The following is a 27,299-nucleotide window of genomic DNA, read 5'->3' on the forward strand; positions in this document are numbered from 1 at the left end:
AAATTTTAAATAAGTAGTGGATGTGTTAAGATACTGAACAAAATTTGGTATATCGTTAACATCCCCATCCCATCCCATACAATAAATACATCATCCAAAAAATGGACATAGCATTTAATCTGTTTATAATATTCACTCCTGAATATTACCTCATTTTCCCAATCTAATAAAACTAAGTTAGCATATATTGGGGCACTAGCCGCCCCCATAGCTACACCCTTGCTCTGCCTGTAAAATTCCCCCTCAAAGAATATATAATTGTAATCCAAGGCCAAGCTCATAAATTCACCAATTAAAGTCACTCTGTCCCATGCTAAATCAGTGTACCTGCGTATGCTATTGATGAATCTCTCCATCCCATCTTCACATGGGATACAGGTAAATAAATCTACAACATCTATGGTGACCAAGGTTAAGTTGGGTTGCCATATGGTGGGGGTTAACCTTCCCAAAAAGTCCCACGAATCTTGAACTATATGTTCAACATTCATATATATGGGTTTCAGCCAAGTATCCACCACTTTCCCAAAAGGAAAAGTTTTAAACCTTCTACCAGATATTATAGGTCTAAAAGGTGGATGATAGATGTCCTTGTGTATCTTGGGAATACCTATCATCGTAGCCAAAATGGGATGTTCAACTTTCAAGTAGTGGTATAATTCATTATCAATTCTGTTTTCAATGAGATATTACTCAAACAAGGCATCAATTCTCCTGTAGGCGATATTAACCTCATTAATAGAGGATATCTCATGCCTATCAGAATCCTGCAATATTAGTTGTATTTCATTCATATAATCAACAGTCATATAACACAACCCCCCACCCTTATCAGGTTGCATAATCCTAATGTTGGAATCATTACACAGGTCACACATGATTTTGTACTCATCCTTACTTAAATTATAAGGTACAGTTTGTAGTCTGTTATTATTCCTATATCTGTACATTTTAAATAACTGCAGAATTGCTAAGAATAGCAAGGAATCACGGTGATATAGTGAAAGCTTTATTGACTTGGGATATTTATAGGTAGAAAATCATAACTAAAGTGTTAGCAGAAGCAATGCCTTAATCTGTTTGTAGGGTGCCACACACATTGCACATACAACTGAAAATGAGCAAGAACTGAGGCATATGGAATGACTAAAAGTGATATTTGAGATCAAAATTGCACTGAAGATATATGTTAACTTCAAAAGTAGGCTGTTCATTAGAGGATTACATATTGGATATTTCCTGTTTTCTATTGTATTTATTTTGTGCAAGAAGAGACGTTACACTAAATACAGCGAGCCTGCTGAGTGGGTCAAAAGTATGGTGACTTTAGTTAAACAGGACAATGTCAGAATTCATACTGATCCACAAAATTTCAACAAAAGGTGAAAGAGAAAACATTAGCCTTTGCAGACTATTCATGAAAAGCTACTCACAATGCCAAATGCTAGATTATTTTCGATGTTTGATATAAACTAAGGAGTTTGGCAAATTAGGCTTGACTAAGAGGATTCCTACCTCTGTGTGTTTACTATACTGTTACTTAGCTGTAATGTCTTATTGCTTCCTTTTGAGATGTCTTCAGTATCACAAGTGCTCCAGCAAGGAGCAGCAAAGTGGCTTGAAGGTTTTGTGAACACTGATGACTTTCTAGTCTGGTGTGCTACAAGGTAGGATTTTGGTCTGATTACAATGCTGGACAGACTGAAGACACATAGCATAAAGCTCAACAAAGCCAAGTTGAAAGCAGGTGTTACTCCATTAAAATAGATTGGTTGCTTTTTGACTGAGAATGGTTTACAGTCAGATACTGATAATGGGCGCGCAATAACAAACATGCAGAAACTTACTAATACTTTGTCTCATGTGGTTCTTGAGAATGGTGTACCATCTATCAAGGTACATACAACACTTGTCAAAAATAACTATCCCCTGAGAAAACTGCTTCAGCATGACATGGTCTGATTTCAGTCAGAAGATCAAGAGTGATATTTGACGGTGACTTACCTCCAACCCTATAAGTTAATGTTAGTCAGCAAGGATTAGAAGTACTTACAGAGGAAGGAAAACCAACTGATTATGCATCTAGAGCATTAACAAATGCACACCCTCTTTTTATTCAAACTGAAAAAGAAATGCTACCAATAATGTCTCAATGGCTCAAGTTCCAAGACTGTATATAAGCAACATATTACTGTTGAGTCTAATCACAGCTGAAAGCATATTCAAGAAAGTTTTGCACAAAATCAAATCCTGACTACAGAGAAAGTTGTCATTAGTAAAGTGTGATCTTCAAGTGCAAATCAGGAAAGCTCACTTATATTGAAATGATTTTTCTTTAGAATAAGTTTCAAGGAATGCAGGGAAGACTTAGCTGAAGAAAAGTTGAAGGTATTGTGAGTGGCCATGTATTTCCCAGTCCTGAAAAGCTTCAGAAATTGAAATCCACTTTCAGAAATAATATTGAGATGCAACTTTTTTGTGATTTCATCATGACAGGATAGCCATTTGCAGTGAGACAACTTCATCCATTAAGTTATATTTTCTACTCAAAGATGAATTCTTTCCGGGGATAATTGTTAAAAATCACAGATTAAATTTTCTCACTCCACCAAGAAATCAGATGTTACTAACGTTTCATGTATCTTACCTAGATATGTTAAAATATATTAAGCACAAGGCAAGAGTATTAACACATTCACAGACTCTTTATTATTATTATTATTTTTTATTCATAGCCTACTTTCAACATAAAGACTGAACACATTGTTCAAGATTTGGTCTTTCTGGTACACTTAGGGATCAAATCTGGAAAGATGAATTACATATGTATGAAATTTGTTTCCTACCTCATTTAAATCTATGTATATTGCAGATATGGCAGTTACAGACTGGCTCCTGTTTGAGGTGGTATGTTACTGATTTCAGGTTTTGCTTCATGACATCAGCATGAGGTGTTTAATCTCTATGTCTGTTACCTGTTAAATAGCTTCTACACTTGTCTGAATTAAGAATGGGAGTGTTGTGACCCACCGATGAAATCTGTGAAGATAGTTGTATACATGAAAAGAGAGTGATAGTGGGAACAGGGATAATGACAGCAAGAGCAAAAAGAATAACATAAAATGAAGAAAAAAAACAGAAAGAGTGGTAAAAGCCCTGTAATCCTTATAAGGGAGACAAATCCTCTATGCTACCCAGAAACTTACACAGTGAGAAAGCACGGCCAGCCTTAGGCATAGGTGGCTGCCTGAAGCACCATTTGGGCAGGATCACTTTTCCAAATTCTCTTTTTTTTTCACCAAGCAAAATCATTTACCTGCCATGGTGCTCAAGTTTGTAGAAGCCATGACTACAAAACTCTATAAGGAAAACATTTCATACTTATTTAGTTATGAGTTACCTGCATGGTCCCTCATACAATCTAGAAAATGAATCACAGAGCCATGCTCTTTGAGGCTTTGTGATTCTTTCTCTAGGTCACAGTGAGTGATATTAAGCCAAAAGCCTGTAAACAGTGAATGATAGAGGGTAATTGGTGCAACAGTGTCAGGAATCTGTAGTTTGGAGTGACAGACAAAGTGAGATTGAGAGCAAGGTCTGCAAGACAATACTGCATTTAGGACATAGTTTACACAGAATATTCTTGTTTGCAGTAGGTAATTTTTTTTATCCCTTACAGACAACCAGATACAGCAGGTGATGGACTTCACAGGACTAATTTGATTTGTGTACCTCAAGATGGATTACTTTATAGTATGGCTGTTAAACCAAATTCCACTACAAAAATGAAGCTAAAAATCTGAAACAACAAACCAGGCTGCCAGAAGCATACAAATTGCTTTGTTTTAAGGAAAACATAATATTCACCAATACACAATAAAAAAGTAAAAATACATCAGACACTTTTGTCCCAGTCAATGGAACTTCATCAGAATAACACTAATCTTCACATCTTTCCTTTTATAGTGATAACTCCCTCCTGTCTCATTCAATTAAAGGATACTTCCTAATAAACTTAAGTTAAACAATGATATAAGGAAGGTTTTACATTGCAGTAATAAACTAGGGAAACTGAAACTTTCCTGTGATGAAAAGATCATGTTACAACACCCAATGACTGGCAAATTAGATTAATGAAGCTGGATAAGGGTGGGTGCTTGGTTTTATGAATACACATTATTATATTTACAAAATGTTTACCATCTTGTACAGTGATACATATGAAGAAGCATCTATTAACCAGAGACACATTGTCTATCATAAGATGGATTTATGTTATATGATTTTTTGACACAGGGACAAATTACCAAACAGAAATATGATTTTCTAGGGGTAGATGCACTGAGGACCCTTACTATTTTTGGATTTCCTAAAATGCATGAAGATTTGAATGATCCACCATTATGCCCTATAATGGATGAAACATCATCAAAAATTAGTTATTTGGTGAAATTTATTGATAATAAGCTTAAAAAGGAGATGATGACTATCTGTCAACTATATAAGGACTCGTGGGATTTTTTAACCAGAATTACTGATTCACTATCCAAGGTCAACTGATTTTTATGACTATAGATATTACAACCTTGTATTCAGTTATCCCATATAAACCAGGTCTTCACTAGTATTATAAATACCTATGTATGAATATTCAACTGAACCATACAAACTTAATTTTATTTAGAAGTATGATGGAAGTCATGCCTACTAATAACTATATTTCTTGAGCTGCAGGTGTTTCACCAAAAAAACAGGTGTCAACATGGGGGTGGCTTATTCCCCCATATTTGTTAATTTTGTGGTGGCTTTTTGGGAACAGAATTACATATTTATTCTTCTTTTAATACATTCTGGTCCCAGTACAGCTATTTCCTGGATGACATCTTTATTTTTTGGGATGATACAGTGGACAGATTGAAAGAGTTGTTTTTCTATAATAATGGTGCAACAGAGATTCTTAATTTCACCATGGTGAAGAGATGAATTATTTAGATGTGTTGATTTTTAAAAATATGGAATTGAATTAATTTGAATCTACTATGTTTAGAAAACCCACCCATTCAAATTCACTTTTGCACTTTACCAGCTGGCACCCCCTTTTCCAAAACAGAACTTTGGTTAAGGTCCATTTAACTAGGATGGTATCCCAAGATGATGTTTTCTATGAAGAATGTGTTAAGTTGAGGGAGATGTTTGAAATGAGGGGCTATCTCAGGGCATTTGTTATGAGTTTAGCTCAAGAGGTCTGGACTAAAAGACAGGAACAGATATATTACCCCCTGTTAGGTAAAATTATTTTGTTTTCCACAAGGAGGATCAGCAGGAGGGTTGATTTTCACATTCAGTTTGGATTTTCAAGCTCTTTAGGATGTGATTATCAGAAACTGAAGCATTTTTTCCTATAGACAATGTTTTATTTCAGCAATGGAGAAAAACACCCAGAGTTATTTATAAAAGGATGTGTGTGTGTATTAAGAACCTCGTGAAGAGATAAAAGGAGGTAAACATCTCCCTGGGCATGGGGATCTGTGGACATTGCAGCCAATGTCACAGGATTTTGGAATAAGATATATTTTTTATTGAAGGATACAGAGACATACATATTGCACATAAGTAGCACTGTCTGAGTAGTTGAGTGGTATATGTCGCTCAGGGTATAGAATGTCCGAGTTTTTATATGGTAAAAGGATTTTTCAACATTTTTATGAAATTAAAAAGGGGACAAATATAATGCATTGTTTAAACATATTAAAGATTGCAATGGTCATGCCTTTAAATTCTATATTGTCGAAGATGTAAAATTGGAAGAAAATGTAGGGGACACGAAAAGACTGGTTAGAGGTCAAAGAGCTTAAATGGCAGCTGAAGTCTAATTCCATGTTAAATTTGGTCTGAATGAAATAGTATTTATTAGTAGTGTTTTAAGGTAGAAGGCAGCATTGTAATTTAACATATGAGTGAATATTTAAAATGAAAATAGCTTTAATTAACATTTTAACATGTTATAACATTTGATGTTTGGGAATTAAGTATATTCTTACTATTGTTTGTCTGTCTAGTTTTCTTGACGATGATGATTTTAATTTCAGACATTTTCTAGCAAGACAGTAAGATTGCTACCTGTATTTAATGTATTTTAGTAAATGAATGTTTTTGATGGATGAATTAGTATGAGTAAGAATGATCAGATTTAATTGTTTAACTTAAATTTGTTAGGAAGTAGCCTTTAATTGAATGAGAGGGGAGGGATTATCACTGTAAAATTAACAATGTGAAGAATGGTGTTATTCTGATGAAGTCCCTTTGACTGGATGAAAGCACTTAATGTGATTTACTTTTTTATCATGTATTGATGAATATTGTATTTTCATTAAAATGAAGCAATTTGTTTGCTCCTTGTTTATTTTAGATACTGTGGCTGTGTATTTCATGTGTTTTAACAGAACTGAAATAAATAGCCAAGGCCATTCATTTTTAAATTTACTTTATTGCAATCAGGTATCTATGATGTACACAAAGTCTATATAATTATTGGATGCAGAGTTAGCTATAGATGAAAGTCACTGACCCTATCCTGCTGTTGTTTGCTGAAATTAAGGAGTCCTTATTCTGACTTTAAAGGATTAATATTTATTTTTGTGATGCTATCTGGAATACTTTATCATTGTCACCTCACAGTATGATGTTGTCCTGTTCGATTCTCAGCTAGACCGTCTTCTGTGTGGAGACATGCGTGAATGGGCATACCTTCGTTGAAGGTTGTGCATCAGAGCTGGCAACTCGGCATGTAAAAATCTACTGCCAATCATTAGTGGACCGGAGTTCCACTGTGGCGACTCCTAACCGGGAAAAGCTGAAAGACACAACAACGTCTGGAATACTTTATCTGGTTACAGCATGTTTGTGTGAAACAGAACTGGAATACATTATTGTAACCCTTATTATTTTTTATTGGAATCCGACATTTGAAGTATACACAGTTAACAAAGTGGACAAAATTGCTGGGTAAGGGGAGAGAATGTATGTGGCTTAAAAGCTGACTCGTATGCCATTTGCTAAAGTTAAACATACTTTATTCTGGATTTCCAGGGCTAATGTGTATGTTTATGTGAAGCAAGCTGTACTAATCTCCTGTGGCAACTGTACAAAGCAAAGTTTAAATATTTTACACACTAAGACATGTGAGGTATACACTGCTGGTTATAGGGGCTGACAGTGGATGAAAGTGGCTGACCATGCTTTTGTTTATTCAGATAAAACAAATAATAATCTTGCATTGTAGAATTAGTGTCTATTTCTCCATCTGCTTGAAACAACTGTTCTACTTGATTCTTGCTATAACAAAATAGCAAAATTTGCTGCTAATATACCCAACAGGACCCATCATTGCCTTGCTCCTCAAAAACTGCACTGGCTTGAATTTCCCAATCTGTTATTCTTCAATCAGCTCACCACTACCCACTCCATTATCCACAAACCTTAAAACTGCCCTGCACTCTCCAACCTAGTGCAACTAAATACGAACCACAGGACCCTTAGATCATCCGATAAACTATTACTCAAGGTAACAAAGTCCCATAATTACTTTGGTGACTCTCTCTTCTCTTTCAAAGTAGCCAAACAGTGGATCCTATTACCCCAGAATATCTTAAAAAACACAGATCATCATAGCTTCAAAAATCTCATAAAGGAATACCTTACTCAACAATGGTTATGCTCCTGTAATACTCCTGGCTAGTTTCTTATGCCTTTGATAAAATATTTTCTATGCTGCTATCTTCTTGTCTTACTTCTAACAAACAAAAATAGCACAATGGATTTTAGTTATCTATCTAATGAGTTTCATACTGCTGTCTGTAGTAAGGCTTAGGAAATGTAAGGCTTTCTGTTTTACATTCCCCTTTTTATAAATTGCAATTATTGGCAACTGACAGACTTTTTGTATATTGTTTTTAAATCTTTAAAAAAATGTTGTAATCTTCTTGTACTATTGTTATGGAACTTTTCTCCCTGGGTCTCCACTGAAAGTCTACTTGCCCAGCCAGACTCTACCCGGTTAACAAATGTAAAATAAATAAAAATAAATACATTACTGCGGCTATTATATTTTGTAATCAGACATCTAACTTATGCACAGTCAATAAAGTGGTTATAACCAATGGAAATGAGGCTGCCTGTGGCAGAAAATGACCCTGCTGTTATGAATAAGTTAGAGTCATTAAATTGGCTTTGCAGGACTAGTGTGACTTTGTGTTAAGCAAGTTAGAATGCTTTGTTGTGGCTATTTTATTTTAAATCACAATCAGACATCTGTGGTGTATGTACACAGTCAGTAAAGTGGCTATAATTAATGGGTATGAAGGCCATCAATGAATACACATGATTTAATCCTGCTATTATGTTATCACAGCTAAGCAATCACAAAACTGCCTGTAGCAATATTTATTTATTTATTTATTTTATTTTACATTTGTTGACCGGGCTAGTCCAACTGGATACATTTCCATTTTCAGTAGAGGCCCGGGGAGAAAAGCTCCAGCATAGCTCAAAATGAAATATCAAATTATAAAACACATTAGAAAATAATAAAACACATAAAATAGTAAGTATTTAGAATAAAGATGAAAGGTTTTTAAAAAGTACAATAATAAAAAGGTGAGTATAAAGTCATGTCAGTCACATATCATATGATATGAAAGGATACACTAGAGTTCATTGTAGTTAACTTAAATATTTGTGGTTATAAAAGTTTTACAACTTTTATATCACACAACTTTTTATATCACACAATGTATTGTATTTGTTAATTTTAGTGTAAGTTTATTACTGTGACTTATCTGTGCATGCACACGTGCTTGTGTGTGTGTGTGTGTGCACTCACACGTGCATGAATGGGGGATGTGCAGTGCATCTCAGATAAACAAGTTAGCTATACTTTCTTTAACTTTCCTCCACAGGCAAACATCAGCGTTGTACACAATAAGTGTCTACCTTTGCCAGTCTGAGCAAGTTTTGTACGTTAAAACAAGTAATTATTACCACAGTGGTACAGCAAGCAGAATTGACCTCTCACAGTTCTTTGTTCTGTGGTTGAGTTCTTGACTTTTGCTCCTTCTTCCCAGAGTTTGCAAAGCCCCCATCTCTGTTTGCTCTTAATCTAGGCATCCTAGTTTCCTCCACAACTCAAAAACATCCAGTAAGTTGACAGGCATTTCTCTAAATTGCCAGGAAGTCTGCATTTGTTGTGTGTGTGTGTGTGTGTGTGTGTGTGTGTGTGTGTGTGTGTGTGTGTGTGTGTGTGTGTGTGTGTGTGTGTGCGTGGGTGTGCATGTGTGCATGGGTGTGTGTGTGTGTGTGTGTGTGTGTGTGTGTGTGTGTGTGTGTGCGTGGGTGTGCATGTGTATGTGTGCTCGTGTGTGTGCGTGGGTATGCATGTGTGCGTGGGCACGTGCGTTGTGTATGTATGTGCGTGCACACACGCACGCGTGTATGTGTGTGTGTGTGCATGCACGCGTGTGTGTGTGTGTGGGTGTGTATGTGTGGGTGTGCAGGTGTGCGTGGGTGTGCGTGTGTGCGTCTGTGTGTGTGCGTGTGTGGGCATGTGGGTGTGCGTGGGTGTGTGTGTATGCATGGGTGTGTGTGCGTGGGGGTGTGTGTGCACGCGTGTGTGTGTGTGTGTTTGTGTGGGCATGCATGGGTGTGCGTGTGTGCATCTGTGTGTGCGTGTGTGGGCATGTGTGTGTGCGTGGGTGTGCATGTATGCATGGTGTGTGTGTGCGTGGGGGTGTGCGCGCACGTGTGCGTGTGTGTGCACGTGTGTGTCTGTGTGTGTGTGTGTGTGTGTGTGTGTGTGCGTGTGTGTGTGTGTGTGTGTGTGTGTGTGTGTGTGTGTGTGTGTGTGTGTGTGTGTGTGTGTGTGTGAATAAACTTGTCACCATCAGTATCAGTATGTATGTATGTACATGTCTGAAAATATGCAGAAAAATAATATTACTGATTTTATCTATTGCCAAAAATAACAATGGAAAGGTTGGTACATACACAGCTCTTGCCGAAGATGTATACATTACAGACAAGTATATTCCAAATGCTTGGCTACATTTCTGTAAACACAAAAGACCCTCTACTTAACTCAATAAGCTATTCTTATCTTTATGCACAGAATGTTGCCATAACCAGAGTTTATTCTGTTTAGCAGTAAGAAGTTGAATGCACTGGAGTACATCTCGACAGTCAAACCTTCTGGTGGAGTGAAAGCTTCTATACCTCCCAGATGTATAAGGGGATTTTGACATTGGTTTAGTCGGGGCTTCATACTCAACTTCTGCCCTAGCATACCTCTCAACTGCACCAAATTCTTCAGAAAATACCATTTTGGGGCTCAAAATAATAGTGTGCCACAAATTCCTGAGTAGCTTTTTAAATCCTGATTTCATTTTTTGTATTTCTGTGTTTCCTATGTGCTCACTGACATCATCGCGCAGCAGCAGTGTTCCCCAAGGAATCATCAATGTTCAGTGGTGGACATGGTGACATCAGAGCAGTGACAGTCCTCTGAGCAATCTGGTTGGTTTGACCAAAGAAATTTCCCTTTAAATAAAAATGGTGAAGTAACAGTGGATGGCAATAAGCCTGCTTCAGAATGTTTGACATCCAAAAATCTTTACCTCATATTACAGCAACCCAATAAGCAGTGCCATTTTTAATCTCTGCCTATTCAACGCTAAGTGAACCATTTCTGCAGAGCTTTGACTTCCTGATCAAAGGAATTCAGTTTTGGTAAGTATGCACAGTTTTATACTGGCTGTAGAAGTGAAAGCACTAATGGATCACTTCTGCCTTTGTGCAACTCAAGGAGAATTATAGTATTTTTTTTCGCATTATTTGTAAGTGAGAATAATTATGGTATTGCTTAGTAGCTTGTCAGTGCTTTGAGGGTGTGTTCCCACATTTATGCTTGTGGGTCTCCTTGTTTTGAAAAAGGGGTTGTTTATTTAATTATAGGTTATAGTTGATAACATTTGTTTCTATTTAAAATGTCTGGTTGTGAACGTAGTACAAGGACTGGCAATCCCTTCAGTAAACTCTCTTACTTGTGATCCACATGTAAGATATGGATAGACTTTTGACTGGAAGTTGGGGGCAAGCAGCAGTTAGCAATTTTTTGGTATTATACAGGAATTGCTTAGCTTGTAAGCTCTGGAAAACAGTTACACAGGTCATCATTTACTTGGTGTGTTAAGAACAGTAAGTAGCAGTTGCTATGTTTTACAAGTCGACTGAGCAGAAGATAATAACAGCAAGACTTTTGTTATACAGTACAACTAGCAAAAGTAGTAACGGACTAGAGCAGGTGCAACACTGCCTAATTATTTTCTTTAGTAGCTCAGGTGTCACTAATAAACATATGCAGTTTCAGAAAGCAGTGTATGCTTCATTGTACCAGCACATTCTTATTATAGAAACATTTTCTTCTATTTTAATTCATTTTCTTTGGGATTCACTAATGCCAAATCTATGCACTTGTTAAGGTATCCATTTAAAAACTGCAAGGCTGCAATGAAGTTTTCTAAGAATGTTTAACAAAATCTCCAGCTGTGAGAAGAAAGGGTCAGATGTCTTTTGTCATGCATGCTTGGGGATTTGTGTGTGTGCACGTGTGTGTGTGTGTGTGTGTGTGTGTGTGTGTGTGTGTGTGTGTGTGTGTGTGTGTGTGTGTGTGTGTGTGTGTGTGTGTATATGTGTGTGTGTGTGTATGTGTCTGTGTAGGGAATCGTGGTTATTATAAATAAAATGTGCGCCACTAGAAATCAATTTCTGCTAAACGTAGCCTCTAAAACACTGTTTTAATGATTGCATTTAAATGGCATATTTTATTTTTCCTGCATCTTTCATTATATCATGCATTTAATTAGTCAAGCCATGTGAATACTAGCTGACTTGAATTTAATTCATACCAATGGAATGTTATGCTTTCTGTAGTATATTTCTCAACTGTCTCTGATTTTGACTCAAATTTTAGCTCTGCCCCTTTCAATCTCTTCTAAAACTGATAACTTTTGGAGAAATGGAGGATATAACTCTCAAGTGTCCAGATTTTAGCAGAATGTCCAGAGTTGTTGTCTCATGTTTTTGATCTCTTCCTCGTAAAACTTGAGGTGTTCTGGCAAATCAGGGAGTACTGAATTCACTAAATAATGGCACCTATTTCAATTTCAGACTTCACATCTTTCAGAAAATGCATGGTAAGGTGCTGGGGATGCTGGACAGGAGTCTGCACTCAATGTGCATTATGAGCTGTGCATACCTCTCAACTGTACCTGATTACTTGGAAAGGTCCTCAGACTGAGCTATAAAAACTGCCTGATGTTGCACATTGTTCCCCTACTGAAAGGGTATCACATACGGTTTTAAGATAATTCCCATGGGGAAGTGATACTGAATCATATTTATTAAAAGATGTTTTTGTAAGTATAAAATAAAATATTTTAACCATCTTGTGAGCTTCCTAGCTGAAATAGTTAGCTGTTAATAGTTGTTTCAAATGTTGCCCTTAGAATGTATCTTCAGAGTCTCAGTGTTAGCATCATATAAATAAAATACTATTGTTCCGGTTACATTTTGTGTTACTTTGCCCGTTTTCCAGTTTGTGTTTGAATTTTGGTATCCCACAATTCATTCAGAGTGGGCGGGGTTACATTATTATGTATGTACATTTTATTTTAATCACTGTGCAGATTTTTGGCCAATTGTACATACTTTTCATGGGCCTTTGTCCAGATTTTTGATGATTCCAGATTGAGAGGTGTGGCCCTAGGCCCCATTCTTGATAACACATGTCAGTTTAAAAGTTTGGGATATTTTTGTAGCTCATCTTCATGTGCGACCTGTAGCATTCATTCTCCTGGACTGGGAAACAGTAGCTCATTAAAAGTGGTTTATGGTAAATATCATACCATAACTAATGTTAAAAGGATTTGAGCCCTAGTGTGGGCATACGGCTTGATGCATGAGTGCAGAGTTTCAGGGCATTAGTGTGTCAATTTATGAAACCATATACAATAAGCAGTAAGACAAGCTTGCTATTCTGAAAGAGGCATAGCCAGATAGAAGTGAAAATTTCAACTCCTCAGCCCATTTCCAACAGAATAGCTGTGATTCTGTGAAACAAATGGCAGAACCAGTCCTGTTCTTAGTATATGCAATATCTGGAAAATTTGATCCCAAGCATCTGCTGTTTGTGTAAAACATGCTTCCATCCACACTGTGGTCAATGCTGTATCATTATGTACATGACATGACATGATACTTATAGGGCAGCTAGAAAAGTCAAGACAGCTAGAGAGGTCTCCCAAATAAAGAGACATCATGGTCTCCAAATCTGAATATCAGGCTACTGGTTTAGGAGGAGTACTAGATACATTTGTCCTCCATTAGTCTTGAAAGACATCTAGACTCACCTTAAGGAGTATCCATTTGGAAGGAAGAATGCTTGGAGGTCTGTAGTATAATATGAAAATACTTCTTGTCGCTTGTCCCTCTGTAACATAGATGACAAGCAGGTGGGGTAGATCCAGTTTTACAAAGGTTCAACTACTTTATCAATCAAGGATGGCCGTCAAAGCAATCCAGTTTACTCCAAGAAGTGCAACCTTATATTCCATACATAGATGAGATTTTATCTGACTAATGTATCATTAAGAAAGTTCCAAAAGTAATTGTTCTAAAGTCCTTGCAACAAGAGTACATTACTATCTTGCATCGTGGTCACCCAGGAACTGACTCTACCAAAAGAAGAGTTAGAGAACTAGCATTTTGGCCTTCTATGTCACAAGATATTGAGAAAGTACTTTCATCTTGTTCTGCATGTCATAGTACTAAGCCACATCAACAGAAAGAACCACTTCAGCTAAACCAGATTCCTGAACTACCTTAGTCAACAGTAGCCACTGGCATTTTCAAGTGGCGTGGTCAGCATTACATGGTGTTAGTAGACTCTTACTCCAATTGGTTTAAGATTGCCCTACTTCCTAACCTAGCGTCCAGTACTGTAATTACTAAAATGAAGCATTGTTTTGCAGTCCATGGTAGTCCACACATTTATTTCTGACAATGGCACACAGTTTACAAGCCAACAGTTCATACGATTTGCCAAAGAGTGGGACTCTACTCATGTTATGAGTAGCTCTGAGTATCCGCAGTCAAATGGTTTGGCAGAACATGCAGTTAAAAGTGCAAAACAATTACTAGAGAAGTCAAAACGAGACAATAGTGATGTTTTCCTGGATCTCTTGAAGCTTAGAAATATTCCTTGTGATAAACATCTTGGTTCACCTGCTCAGAGACTTCTGTCGAGACAAACCAGAACCACATTACCGATCAGTAGTCAATTGTTGGTTCCATGTGTCAAGAACAACAGATCAGTGAAAACCAATCTGTTGAAGAAGAGTTCAACCCAGAAGTCCTACTACAATAAGACCAGCGAACCACTCAATCCATTACGAGAAGGAGAAGTGGTAAGGATGCAAACATCCAAAGGTTGCGATCGGATTGGAGTCATGAAGAATATTTGCCCAAAGCTGAGTTTGTACATTGTAGAATTACAAGGAGCAGAGTTTAGGTGGAATCAGAAACATTTGGTAACAGTGTTTGAGTCTATATCACAGCACATAGCCTGTGAGAAAGATTCTTTATCTCAGAGTGCGTTGTCTGTTGTTCCAGTGCCAGAGAATATTCCCAATCCTGTGATGAATCCAGAAGTTCCTGATATCAGTTGTTCACCAAAGACTGTCCCTGTTGCTAAATTCAGTTCAGATTATGTTATTAGATCCAGTCGTATCTCCAGACCATCTAATAGATACACGACAACTTTGACATGAACATTGTGTTTGTTTCTAACGTCTTATAATAATGCATGCCTAACTCCAATGTTGTTTTTTACTAAGGGCAATCATTTTAAGAGGGAGGATGTAGATCAATGTGTGTGTATTTACCTTTAAGAACCTATCCAAGGGCTTCCAGAAGTGTATAAATATTGAGTATGTGCGAGCATGACTGCCATTTTGCAGTAAGCTGTTGAAATGTTAAATATATATATAAATTAAATATACTGATCCCAAGGATATTGCCATTATCCTGGCAGATCGATTTAGTGCCAACTTCACCCACTCTCACCCCCTAAAAGGCCCATCTCAATACCAAAAGATTGCCAAATTCTGGTAATCACGGCCACACAGGTAGACACTGCACTCTCCAAAGCTAAGCATACAGCATCCAAGGGACCAGATGACATCCTGGGCTGTGTACTACATGAACTACAAAATGAACTGGCACCTCGTCATGTTTAATCATAGCCTCACATCAGGCTTCGTACCCACTGAGTGGCGCACAGCTATTGTTATCCCACTCCACAAGGGGGGATCCACCTTGTATCCCGGGAACTACCATCCTATCAGTCTGATGAGCCTGATCTGCAAGGGCATGGAATGCATTATCATGGAGCTTATAAACAAAGACGTTGGCAACCTTCAAACACTGGACCCCACCCAGTTTGGGTTTGTGAAGGGAAGATCTTGTCTCCTGAACCTGATTGACTTCTTTGAATCAGTCTTCAGAGGTGTGGACGAGGATAAGGTGGTCCACACAGCCTATCTGGACATCGCCAAGGCCTTCAACACCATCCCCCACTCTGGAGTCATAGATAAACTTACTAAGCTGAGCATAAATCCGTACATCACTCGATGGGTTGCCAACTGACTTACTGACAGAACCCAGACTGTAAAAGTAGCCGACTCCAAATCCAGCTCCAGACAAGTGACAAGTGGAGTACCTCAGGGTTCAGTCCTGGGACCGCTCTTGTTTGACATCTACTTCTCTGAAGTACAGGCCAACACTAAGGGACTCTGGCTAGCAAAGTTTGCAGATGACTGCAAACTGGGAGCCAGTATTGAATCCCCAAATGATGTGGATATTCTACAAAAGGGCCTTACAGAAACAGATGCTTGGTGCCAGAGCCATGGGCTCAAGCTTAGTGCCAAGAAATGTATAGTTATCCCCTTTGGGAAAGACCATATACCCATGAATTACCACATAGGTGGCAGTACAATAAACACTGAAAGTGTGATGAGAGACTTAGGGACACAGGTGGACAGTAGTCTCACCTTTGATAACCACATCGCCACAAGTCAGGAAATCCTTCTATGTGGCACACCTCATCACTAAGGGCTTTTCATCCAGAAAAACGAGGTCATTGTTCCACTGTACTCATCCCTCATTAGACCCATTATAGAGTACAATGCCTCCTTTGGTATGTACCTCACAAGACATCTGCAACAGCTGGAAAGGCCACAGAAATACCTCACTAAAAGAATCACAGGCCTAAAGCAGATGCCCTATTCTGACCATCTAAAAAAAATTCCAGCTTGTACTCTGTGGCATATCGTCTACTCAGAGGCGATCTCTGCTTAACATACAAGGCCATGTCAAACCCTGAGCTGTTGGACATTCTCCGCTTAAAGAAATCCCAATCCTTCAGAGCCACATGCTCCAGGGATCTAAACCTTGTCATCACAATGAACAAAACATGCTGGAGGGATAGGTTCCTGACCCAGATACTCCCCATTCTCTGGAGTAGACTGCCCATACATGTCAAGCAGATCGCCTCCTTGGCCCTCTTCAAAAGGAACCTTGAAGATTGGATGGGCGATAGGAAATTCACTCCAGGGATCACATCAAGTCGCCCTGCTAGACAGTGGTCCAGGGAAGTAAATATTGTGTGAAGAAATATCCAGGGAATTGTTATGGCTAGGCTTGTATAGGCCCTAGGACCAATAGCCTAGTACCAGCCGATGAACCTATGAACCTATGTAAGCATGTATGTCTGTAAGGTCTGTATGTTAATCAATTAATTTATATTTTATGATGCTGCTATCCATCTTTATGTGTTTCTATGTATTAAAGCATCTAAACAAACTGATTAACAGACAGACCTTACAGACATACATGCTTACATTAAAACAGCTTACTACAAAATGGCAGTCAGGCTCACACATTCTCAGCATTTATACACTTGTGCAAGCCCTTGGGTAGTTTCTTAAAGCTACATACAAATATATTGCTCAACACTTCCCCTGACAACTTTTCAGATGCCCAAGATGGTAATTAAATCTGGATTGACTGAAACGTACTCTGAGCTTTACTAGTCTACATTATAATGCTAGCTTGAACTCATGTAACTTAATGCTTTGGAATGGGTGACATTGCATAAAGTGTATTTTGCCATACCAGATAGACTGAGATGGTTTTGTGGGGATTTGCTAAACATGTCCTGCTTACTGAAAGGACAGTATTTTGCAGAGCTTATAATATACTATAAAATGCTGTTTTATCCATGACCCTGGAGGGAGAGGTGGAGAATGAGTAGAAGAGGTTATTTTTGATGAGAATTTCACATCAGCTATATTTATTTTTCAACTCTATGATGTCTGTGCAGATCTAGAGGATTACATGAATGTATTTCTCATCTGCAAAGGTGACGCCAGGTACAACACTATAGAAAATCAATTTGAATCCATTGAATATGTATCTTGAAACAAGTTTGAATATATTTATTTGACTCTTGAGAATCTGAAATTTAAGATAGTTCTGAATATGTGTATCATTGCCCGGGTCTCAAAAGAAGAACCTGCAAGAATGTGACTAAAAGGAGGAATATTACTGACACAGAGCCAGATATAAATGTTATGGTTATGCAGAGGAAGGTATGAGAGCTGCCATTCTGTTCAAATAATGCAAAATAGTAGCTTTAGTAGGGAAATGAACAGTAATGATGGGAATGGACATAAATGCCTGGTTCCTTTCTCCACAGGAAAATGAAGTGAAAGAACTGTTTTACATTGGATGCCTGCTGAAAGGTCGCAGTGCTAATACTGGGCAAATGTTATGAATGTGCCATGAAATTCATTACAGGGAAAGGGTGAATGTTTAGTCCTGGTTAATTCTACAGAGGACTCCTCAGTGTCAAATCAACTCAACACCTTCACCTCCACATATCTGCTAGAGATGTCAAGTTCATTACACTGTAGTCTATTGTGGTCCACATAGTGCTTAGATTGAGTGAACCCCATCTGGACCTATGAAATCAGGAGATGGAGCAGTTCTTCTCTGGACCTAAGAACATTTATCAGAACCTTGCTTCCTTTATTAATGAACAATGAGAGATAGTAAGAAGTAGTATGGATGCGATCCTAGTAAGGTAGGTCACTTCAAGAGTGTCTGGTTAATTTTTTTATAATTTTGCCATTTGGCTTTGTAAGACCATAGCTATTTTTTTAAATGTATGGCAGATCCCTGTTAGTTGATCAAGTTTTCAGAAACTTGAAATTTGTATTGGTGAGACAATATGATCGCATTTCTAAAAACTCAAAGCTTTTGAATGGAGAAAGCGTTACAGTGATGATTGGAAAATTTACCATTTTCCTCAATGTAGTTGGTATATTTAATATGCAAGGGGTGTGAGTGGTGCAGCTTGTGTTTTTTTGCTGTTTCTAATGTTTGAGTTTTCAAAAATTTTATTATATTGTCTTGCCGATATGAATTTCGAGTTTCTGAAAACTCGATCTAGTGATACAGATCCAGTATGCTACATCTGACAGACTGTGAAGTTCTGGAACTTTTCTGCTTCCAAGGAGCTGACTGCCTGCATTATTTTCTTTTGTTGAATTGGGTAGAAGAATGTAAGTTATTGTTCCTGAGTGAATCTGGAATATGGATGCAGGACAAGAAGTTTGCTCAGTTGAGCTGAGGTACCGTGACATTCAGGGCAGATTAACAATAAGCAAACCCTACAGCATCTATGCCTCATGGCTGAAACAGTACCCATGCAGTGTTATGATGTATTAATGATACATGATTTAGCTCTCTAGATAACAGCTTGTGTGAAATTTCACTCATGCCAATCCATCTGCTATCACATTTAGTAATTAGGATTTACTGCTTTTCCAACCACAACACGTTCATATTCTTTGAATATACTTTTGTGGAGGACTGAACGTATTCTGCTTAGTGGAGATCTGTTGTACTATAAGGACTGCATGGACTCCATTATTGTCTAATTTATGTGTTAAGTATGGCTTGTCAGTGTTTGGCCAGGTTGTGCCATTCATTTATTTATAATGAGGTAATTCACTACTAGCCATTTGAAGTCTAGACTGAGTGAGGTATGTTGAGTGCACTCAGTCTGAGGTAACAATGTTTCTCACATAATGGACTGTGTGCCTTGAATGCTAATCAGGAAAGTGGTGATCTCTATGATGTGTCAGTGTCCAGGCCCTGTAGTTTGTTACAGCATCAGATGTATCATTTGGCCAGTTCCAGTAAAGTATGTTTGCTTTGATAATTCACAGGTGAACTAGCAATACAAGCACTGGAATGCTATGACATTTATTATGACTAAGACACTGAGTGAGTGAGTGTGTGAGTGTGTGAGTGAGTGAGTGAGTGAGTGAGTGAGTGAGTGAGTGAGTGAGTGAGTGAGTGAGTGAGTGAGTGAGTGAGTGAGTGAGTGAGAAAATTCTGCAACTATTGCAGTCAGGGGCTTTGCAAAAACAAGTAATATGCCAAATGTTTCTTAGTGAAATGAGAAAAGGAAACACAAATGCAGTTACGTAGAAAATAAAATCTACTGGACTACCACCTGACACTAGACATACTCTCTGAAGCCACATGCTCAGGCTACTAATATTCTGTTTGCCACTGTAGAGAGGGAACTGAAGAAATAAAAAAAAAAAAAAATGAAAAGTAAATAACAATACTATTGAAATATTATGGGATACTGTACCTTAATGCTGTTCAGTCCTATCCAGACAGGCTCGCCATACTTAATAATTTGCAGCCATAAAAATGATTGTTCATAAACATTTAAAATGCTGGCAAGGTTGGCAATTTTAACTTCACAATTATCTTGAGCATCTTCCCATGTCATTTTGTTCTGCACAATTGTGTAGTTACTGCTCTCAAACTCAGCTGGAATTTCTATTGATTGTTCTGGCAAGCTTGGATCTATGAAACAAAGAAAAAGAAATGCATTCTAAAATTTAATGTGCAGCTTAGCATTATTGGATGACTTGCTATGGCTAAGAAAAATATTTATGGATAAAAACACAGAATTTAAAATGATCAACCCAAAAAAATTCAGTGAATTTGAACTGCTGATAAAATAGTATTTTTTTAATGCCAGGCTGTGTCCCAGGATTTGTCTCACTGTATGAGAAGCTAGTTTGTGTTTCTTTTCTCATGGTCCCACCAATGAATACACCTCTTTCAATTAGTCTTATTATTATATGAAACTCTTCACTCATAACATTGAACTGCTGTTCTTTCTTAAGTAATTCTTGGGAGTCTAGCCTGTCACACAAAAAATAGGAACAAGTGGAAACTTCAGTTGTATGTACTGTCATGACAGTAATCATGCACTTATGACTGACAGGAGAAGGGTGTACAGTATCTTTTCAGGAAGCAGGCACCTCTACCATCTTTTCGTGTTAGTGTATGTCCTGTCTATGGCCACAGTCACAAATACATTTGTGGGAAACCATTTATTCAATATTAAAACTGACTGCCAGCATGCACCGAGGAGCACTCACACAGCAGGCTCCTCCTTGCACTAAACTTCTCCAGAGCAACACATCCAGAATAAGCTGCAGCTATATGAAACTTGGTGATGTAAAGCATAGTCAGTTATGGTTCAAAAATTACACAGTGCTGCATGTTTCAGAAACCAGAAAAATTTAATGAACTCTAGTACCAAAATATGTCTTACCATATAAGCTGTTAAATATTCCAAACTAACAACCACTTTGCACAAAATCAGACTGAGGATCAGCTGAGTAAATTAATTCTGGTGCTGAATCCCACAGTTATCTAAATGGCTGCTCTAGACAGATCAAATATGTAACAGTAAATTCAAAGGAACAAAATAATTCATTCAAGCCTGGTGTCTAGAAATAAAATATTGCTGAATGTAGATGAATAGCATATTATGAATCAGTTTTGCAGCCTTGTGTGAATTAACTGTAACTAGAAACTGAAATGAAACGGAGACAGTGCAGTCCTGCAAGATTATCTGGAAAAATAGAATGTAATGAAAGATAATATTCAAAGCACTGCATATTAAGTGGAACCTTGAAATATAAGCTGGAATGTCTAAGGGAAATCTTCAGGGCTGCATGGAAGCTAGGGACAATAAGGTCCATGCTGACAAATTGGGTGGTGGTCCCCAATCTAGTGGAAAGGGGATCAGAGCAAGACATCTATCGAAGAGGGATCCCACACTTCAGCCTCCTTGGAAAAATCTATTTGAGATCCCTAAACAGAACAACCCGGTCAACATGTAGATTTAAGATTCAGGTGTGAATTTTCTTCAGGACAAGGAAAAGTCAACAAATGATTTACAATGTTGTGAGTGGTCATGGCACATTGCTAATGTAGTCTACATTTGTTTTTTTGAGGAGTTGAAGAAGGCCTAAGCCTGACTGCTTTAGCATGTTCTGTTTGAGGCTCTGTGGGAGTGTGGGGTGATGGGGACCTCCACTGTGCGCTGGCTCTGGCTTGTCCCTGTATGAGTGCAGTGAAAGCTGTTTCAGCCTTATTGGCATTAAATCTTATTCATTCAATGCAGGGGTTTGTCATAACTTTATTTTACAAATTTGTTGGGAAAGATACAATAAACATATTTTTATGAATTTTGTGAGCAGGGTATAAAAATGATGAAGTTTAGATAGGATCTAGAAATTAAGTTTTTATATTTCCATACAATTTTTTTCCTTCTAACTGTATCTGTCACTAAACTCTATTTCCTAAATGAGTGAGTAAATTCTGAGTGAGACACAGCTATAATGAAAATCAACAACCCCAAATCTACAGATTGTGGTACTTACACAGAAAATAATGAGTCGCTGCCTTCAAAGAGGGATGCATCTGTCTTTAGTGGAAGGGTCTAAGAACTTTGTGACCTAAATAATAAATGTTAGCCCTGGAAAAATAAAACAGTGACAAGGACAGTGGTACAGAAACTGTAATCTTGTGGCTATCAAACCAATCTGTGCAAATCAGAGCTGGCTCATTTAGCACTCAGTACTGCTCCATGATCTGCATGATCTAATGTCTCTCATCTAGCACCCAATACTGGAACATAATATGCACTACTGTCACTTAAACAGTACCCACTACTGCTCCATTATCTGTATGATCTGGTGTCCATCATCTAGAACCCAGTACTGCTCCATGATCTGCATGATCTGGTGCCACTTATCTAGAACCCAGTACTGCTCCATGATCTGCATGATCTGGTGCCGCTCATCTAGAACCAAGTACTGCTTCATGATCTGTACAGTCATCTGGTGTCACTTACCAAGCACTCAGTATCACAACATTCTCTGCAGGATCTGGTGCCTCTCATCCAGCACCTATTACTACTCCATGATCAGCACATTCTGTCATCACTTTTTCAACACCCAGTATTGCAACATTATCTGTATGATTTGGTGTCCCTCAACTCTAAGTTGAGAAGGAAAGGGAAAAAGAAAAGGCCCCTCTTCCTTCAGTCGTGACAGAAAAATAAGACAGTACTGGAATTAATTACCATACTAGCATTCAGAAATTCTGGTAAAGAATTAAATCCCTGAACTCCACTAGTGACTGATCGCCATTTGCCTAATGTGCCCCCTAACACACTATGCCAGAAATGGTGGCCTCTTTGCCCCACCCTTGCTATGCTTCTGAATCTGTGGTGCTGTTATCAGACCTGAATGCTCAGACAAATCTCTTGTTTTACAGGTCAGCTTATTTTTATGAATCCTGAAGAAATTATATTGCAGATACAAGCAGTAGATGTCAGGTTTCTCCACAGGTCATTGGACTTAGATTCCACAGCAGGGTGAGAAGTTTACTGATATGGAAAAGCCTTAGGGTAGACATTCTACTCCACAAGACTGAGAAAAAGCAGCAGAAGGTATTTAGATATCTGTAAACAATGATACTTTGTTAGCTATAATTAGACTATGTATGAGAATCAGAGGCATAGCTGGCTTTAATAGTGCCTGTGGTTCTGAAGTTATGCCCTGGCTTCCCAGCTCATTTGGAAAGCAAAAAGGGAAAAATGCAGAAGACAACCAGCCAACCGGGTCCTTTTTCTGTGTCCCACATCCTCCCATCTTCAGCAAAGGAGCAATTAAAAAAAAAAATCTGTGATTAGGTACCTGAGGCTCCTGAAATGCAGGAGGCGTTCAAATCCTGTTTCTGTGCCCTGCTCCCAACAGATTTTACATTAGGAAAGAAAAAAAAATATTTTTCTTTTTCTTTTAAACTGCATCAAACTTCCTCTACAGTTTATACCATGTACAGTGTGGAGAAACAAATCTTTATTTTTAAATTGTAGCAGACTGTGTGCAACAAATGAAGCAAGCAGTAGCTGCAGTTTCTATCCTGCATGGAGTGATACAGTACTCAGGTTTTAGTTAAAAAAATAATTTTCTTTAAAACTGTAGCAATTGTGGCGATGTTGTAGTATACTGGCTCACCAGATGCGCAGTAGCAAACACCTCCCAAACCCCACCCCAGTCGGTTGACATTAATCAGTGCTAATGAATATTCATTACGATGTGGTTCTCACCCGTGTGAATATGCATTCCTCAGCCAGCATTATGCATGCAGACTCGGGTACATATGGAAGCCTCCTTACTTTTGTACATGTGACTTAGATACAGTTAAATGAACTCTGTCAATAACAAGGCATAGACCCATTTACTCACAGGAGAGTTTCCCATTTTTAGGAATAACATTTATAGCCTGTATAATATTCACTGCCCTGTAAGTTTTTCAAAGAAAAAGTCATTATTAAGAAACTAATCACCCTGTATTCCTAACTAGAGGATTTGTTTTACTAAAGACTTGTTTCAGCCCACTGCACACTGTCACAATAGTTCGTGTTAACCCGTCAAACTCATAGTCACAGCCCTTTCCCTTCCAGTAATTGTTTTAATAAAAAGAGTTTTGAAGAATTATATACTGCCTACTGTTGGTTTCTTGCTGTTACTTGCATTTGCATGCATGCATACCAAAGTATATTTAACTATTTATTCTGACCAACTAGTCTTATTACTGTATTGTACAAAGCACAATAAATACACGGAGACATACTGCTTCAGTTAATACGCATTTTTACTATTACATTTTCCTTTTGGATCTACAAGCATGTAACACAGATGCTGTCAGCTCTCTATGGCAAATCCCCAAAGTTTGTTTATACACACTCATATTTATACCAAAAAGTCTGATATATTTTCTCAGTCTGATGTATAACAGTTTTTTCTTTGTATAACAGTTTTCCTTTGTTCCCTTGTCCTTGGTTCTTTGTAGTTTGATGATCCATGGAAACTCAGTCTTGCATTATCTGAAACGTGGTGTCCCAGCACTATCTGAAACTTGATGTTCCAACTTTATCTTGTTTGATGTTACATCTCTTTACTTCGTTGATGTCCTTCCAGCTGCCATCTGCGCAGTTATTTTTACAGACTTTGTTTCTCAATAACATACTCCTTTACATGGATGCCAATATCTAATTAAGCTGTATATGCTTGCCAGCACACTTACTACTTTCTGCATTTTAAACTATTTCTAAATTAACCCTTTATATTTCATATCATTCTTGCAGCGTTTTATTCAAACTAATAATCATGCTAGCAACAGTTACTATTATTCTTACAAGTTGCTTGGCCAAAGTGTTCTCCTTTTGTATCAGCCAAAGACTTTCCCCATCTACGATCTGTAAATCTTCTATGTGCTAATACCACAGCATGCAAGGATGACTGAGCCCACAGCTCAGTGCTATGCCTATCAATGGCACAGGACACAACAAAAGTTCACATGCCAGATGTTTCTTCTCATCCTTCCATCTCCAAAATATGGAACATTACTTTTCATACTATCGATCAGATAACCTAAATGCGAAACACTTAACTAGCAGCTGATGAACATATATGCATAAAGGTTTTTGATTTTGATTTCTAAAGGCCATTGCTATGATTTTTAATTGTGAAAGGTTGAAAGATAGGCAGGAATGCCCCCTTGCATATTTTGCTTGACCTGAATGAAGGAAAACCATTAGAAGATGAATGTGCCATCCTGGTGTGTTATTGCAATGTTGGAATATATTCTGTACATTCAGTGACAACTTCTAGAGGCTGCAGAATTAGATGCCTACGAAAAGTGTAAGCATCCTTATTTTAGATAGATTATTAGGAACGTACAGTACTCAGAGCTGCTCATCTACATTCGTTATATACATAATGTCACAAGCTAATATGCATGGTATGCCAGACATGCCTCATTTTCATTCCAGTTCACAGACATTAGATGTTTCAATCACCCTAGCCATACCCACTCCTGCATGAAACTGCCAGTGAGACAGTACACTACAACACTGCTGCAATTGCTACAGTTTAAACAACACAGGGAACACTACAGCACTCAGATTTGACAGCAAATGCAATACTGGCTTTTAAATGCCGGTATACATTAAAGAGCAATTGAGATTGGTCTCTGATGTCCATTCACACTCCTTAATGCTTTGTGCCCAAAATCAGTTGCCTCCTTAGCCCTATTCTAGCTATGCTACTGCTGGGTATGCCCCACCAGGATGAATTTCTGTCTCAGGATGAGGAGAGGTTAGATGAATTAAATCTTTCTAATGGCTTTGACAAGGTTAGGCATCTCCCATTATGAACTGGAATTTGTGACTGGGCTAAAATAATTTAAGTCTTATAGATTTATTTTGCTGCTACTACCACCTTCACAACAAAAAAGAAAAAGTGTGGAATAGAACTATAAGCCCATAGAAATTATGTCATTTTAAAAATGGACCTTAGCACATACACTCAAACATCATAACAGTCATTACACAAACTTAGCATTTCTTCTAGATAGTTTGCATCCATCATTTGAGACATATTAATGCATTTTACTCTGATAAAACCTTTTTTAAGCATTATACTTTAAATATCTCATACTTGGCTTTTGAGTCAGTTCATACATATTAACTAACCATGAATGGTCATTCATCATTCTTCACCTTCCCCCTGAGTTCCAGATATCCCATCGTTTTTCTCAGGATGTTGTTTGGATGGAGGCTAGAGTGAATACCATGCTACTATTACTATTCTGCCTAGGACAGACCCAAGAAGAGATCAGTCACCACAGTGTTTGCCCTCAACAGTTGGCTTGCCTCAGAGTTTGGTGACAGCAGTGTCAGACAGCAGTGTGGCTCTGTAAAACACCCAAGGTAACTCTCCATGTGGTCAATGCAAGAGTCAAGTCAATGATCCACAAACTACACTGTCACCCATTCCTACTCCTGCCAAGTGATAAATTGTAATCCATTAGCAGTAACACCAATGGGAATCATAGCAGCGAGAAATGTCATAGGCTACTGGAGATGCCACCAGGTCACCCCTGCCACAGGATCTCCATCACGCAATGGACAGGCAAGCTTGAGGGTAAATAGTGTGCCACCAGGAGAAAGATGGGGCAGATTGCAGGGCAAGCAGCAGTCCACATGTACAGTTGTAGCAGTTACTGCAAAAATGGTAAAATAAATGGATATTAATATTATATTTATATATATATATATATATATATATATATATATATATATATATATATATATATATATATTTTACACACATATACTTATTTATTTATTTTACATTTGTTGACCAGGAGATTACAAGTCTGTTTTCAGTGGAGGCCCAGGAAAAAATCTCCAAGAGAACAATTTTTTACAAAACATAGTTTTAAGGACAGAGTTTTAACATACAATTTCCATAGAAGAGACTTTGTCATACACATTAACTAACAGACAGGATGCATTCATTCTCTACAATATAATATTACATTTTAGATGATATTCCTAAATTTAGGATTCCTGTGACAGATTTACTATCAGAGTAAAAGCAGAGAGATGTAGAACAAGGCTCCGAGAGAGCAGATGATGCTCGCTATAGTTGAGAAGGATAACAAATTGATTCACTATATGTCTTTGCCTGGTTTTAGTTGCTTATGGAAAGCACAACATTACTGGGGTAATTTTCCCTAACTCCTGGAAAGATGGGATGAGGAGTAGATTAACAGTCCTAAGTGGGTACAGTACTATGACTGGTTGGCTTAGCAGAGTTACTTAAGTTAGGTGAAGCGTTATAATGAGACGTTAGCCAGGGGGGATACAGGAGCACAGTCAATTATTCAAA

The 27,299-nt window shown here is 37.9% G+C and overlaps 1 protein-coding gene across 1 annotated transcript in view; it reads right to left on the reverse strand.

Moving 5' to 3' along the window:
- Window positions 1–27,299, reverse strand: part of LOC122796782 (macrophage mannose receptor 1-like) — a 2,734,532-nt gene that overhangs the window by 592,762 nt on the left and 2,114,471 nt on the right. The window contains 2 exon segments of the mRNA XM_044065509.1: window positions 19,710–19,766; window positions 19,838–20,058. Of these exon segments, the coding sequence (XP_043921444.1) occupies window positions 19,710–19,766; window positions 19,838–20,058 (278 nt within the window).

The sequence above is a fragment of the Protopterus annectens genome, chromosome 3.part0 (assembly GCF_019279795.1).
Source record: "Protopterus annectens isolate FY-2018-M chromosome 3.part0, PAN1.0, whole genome shotgun sequence".
Classification (NCBI taxonomy): Eukaryota; Metazoa; Chordata; order Ceratodontiformes; family Protopteridae; genus Protopterus; species Protopterus annectens.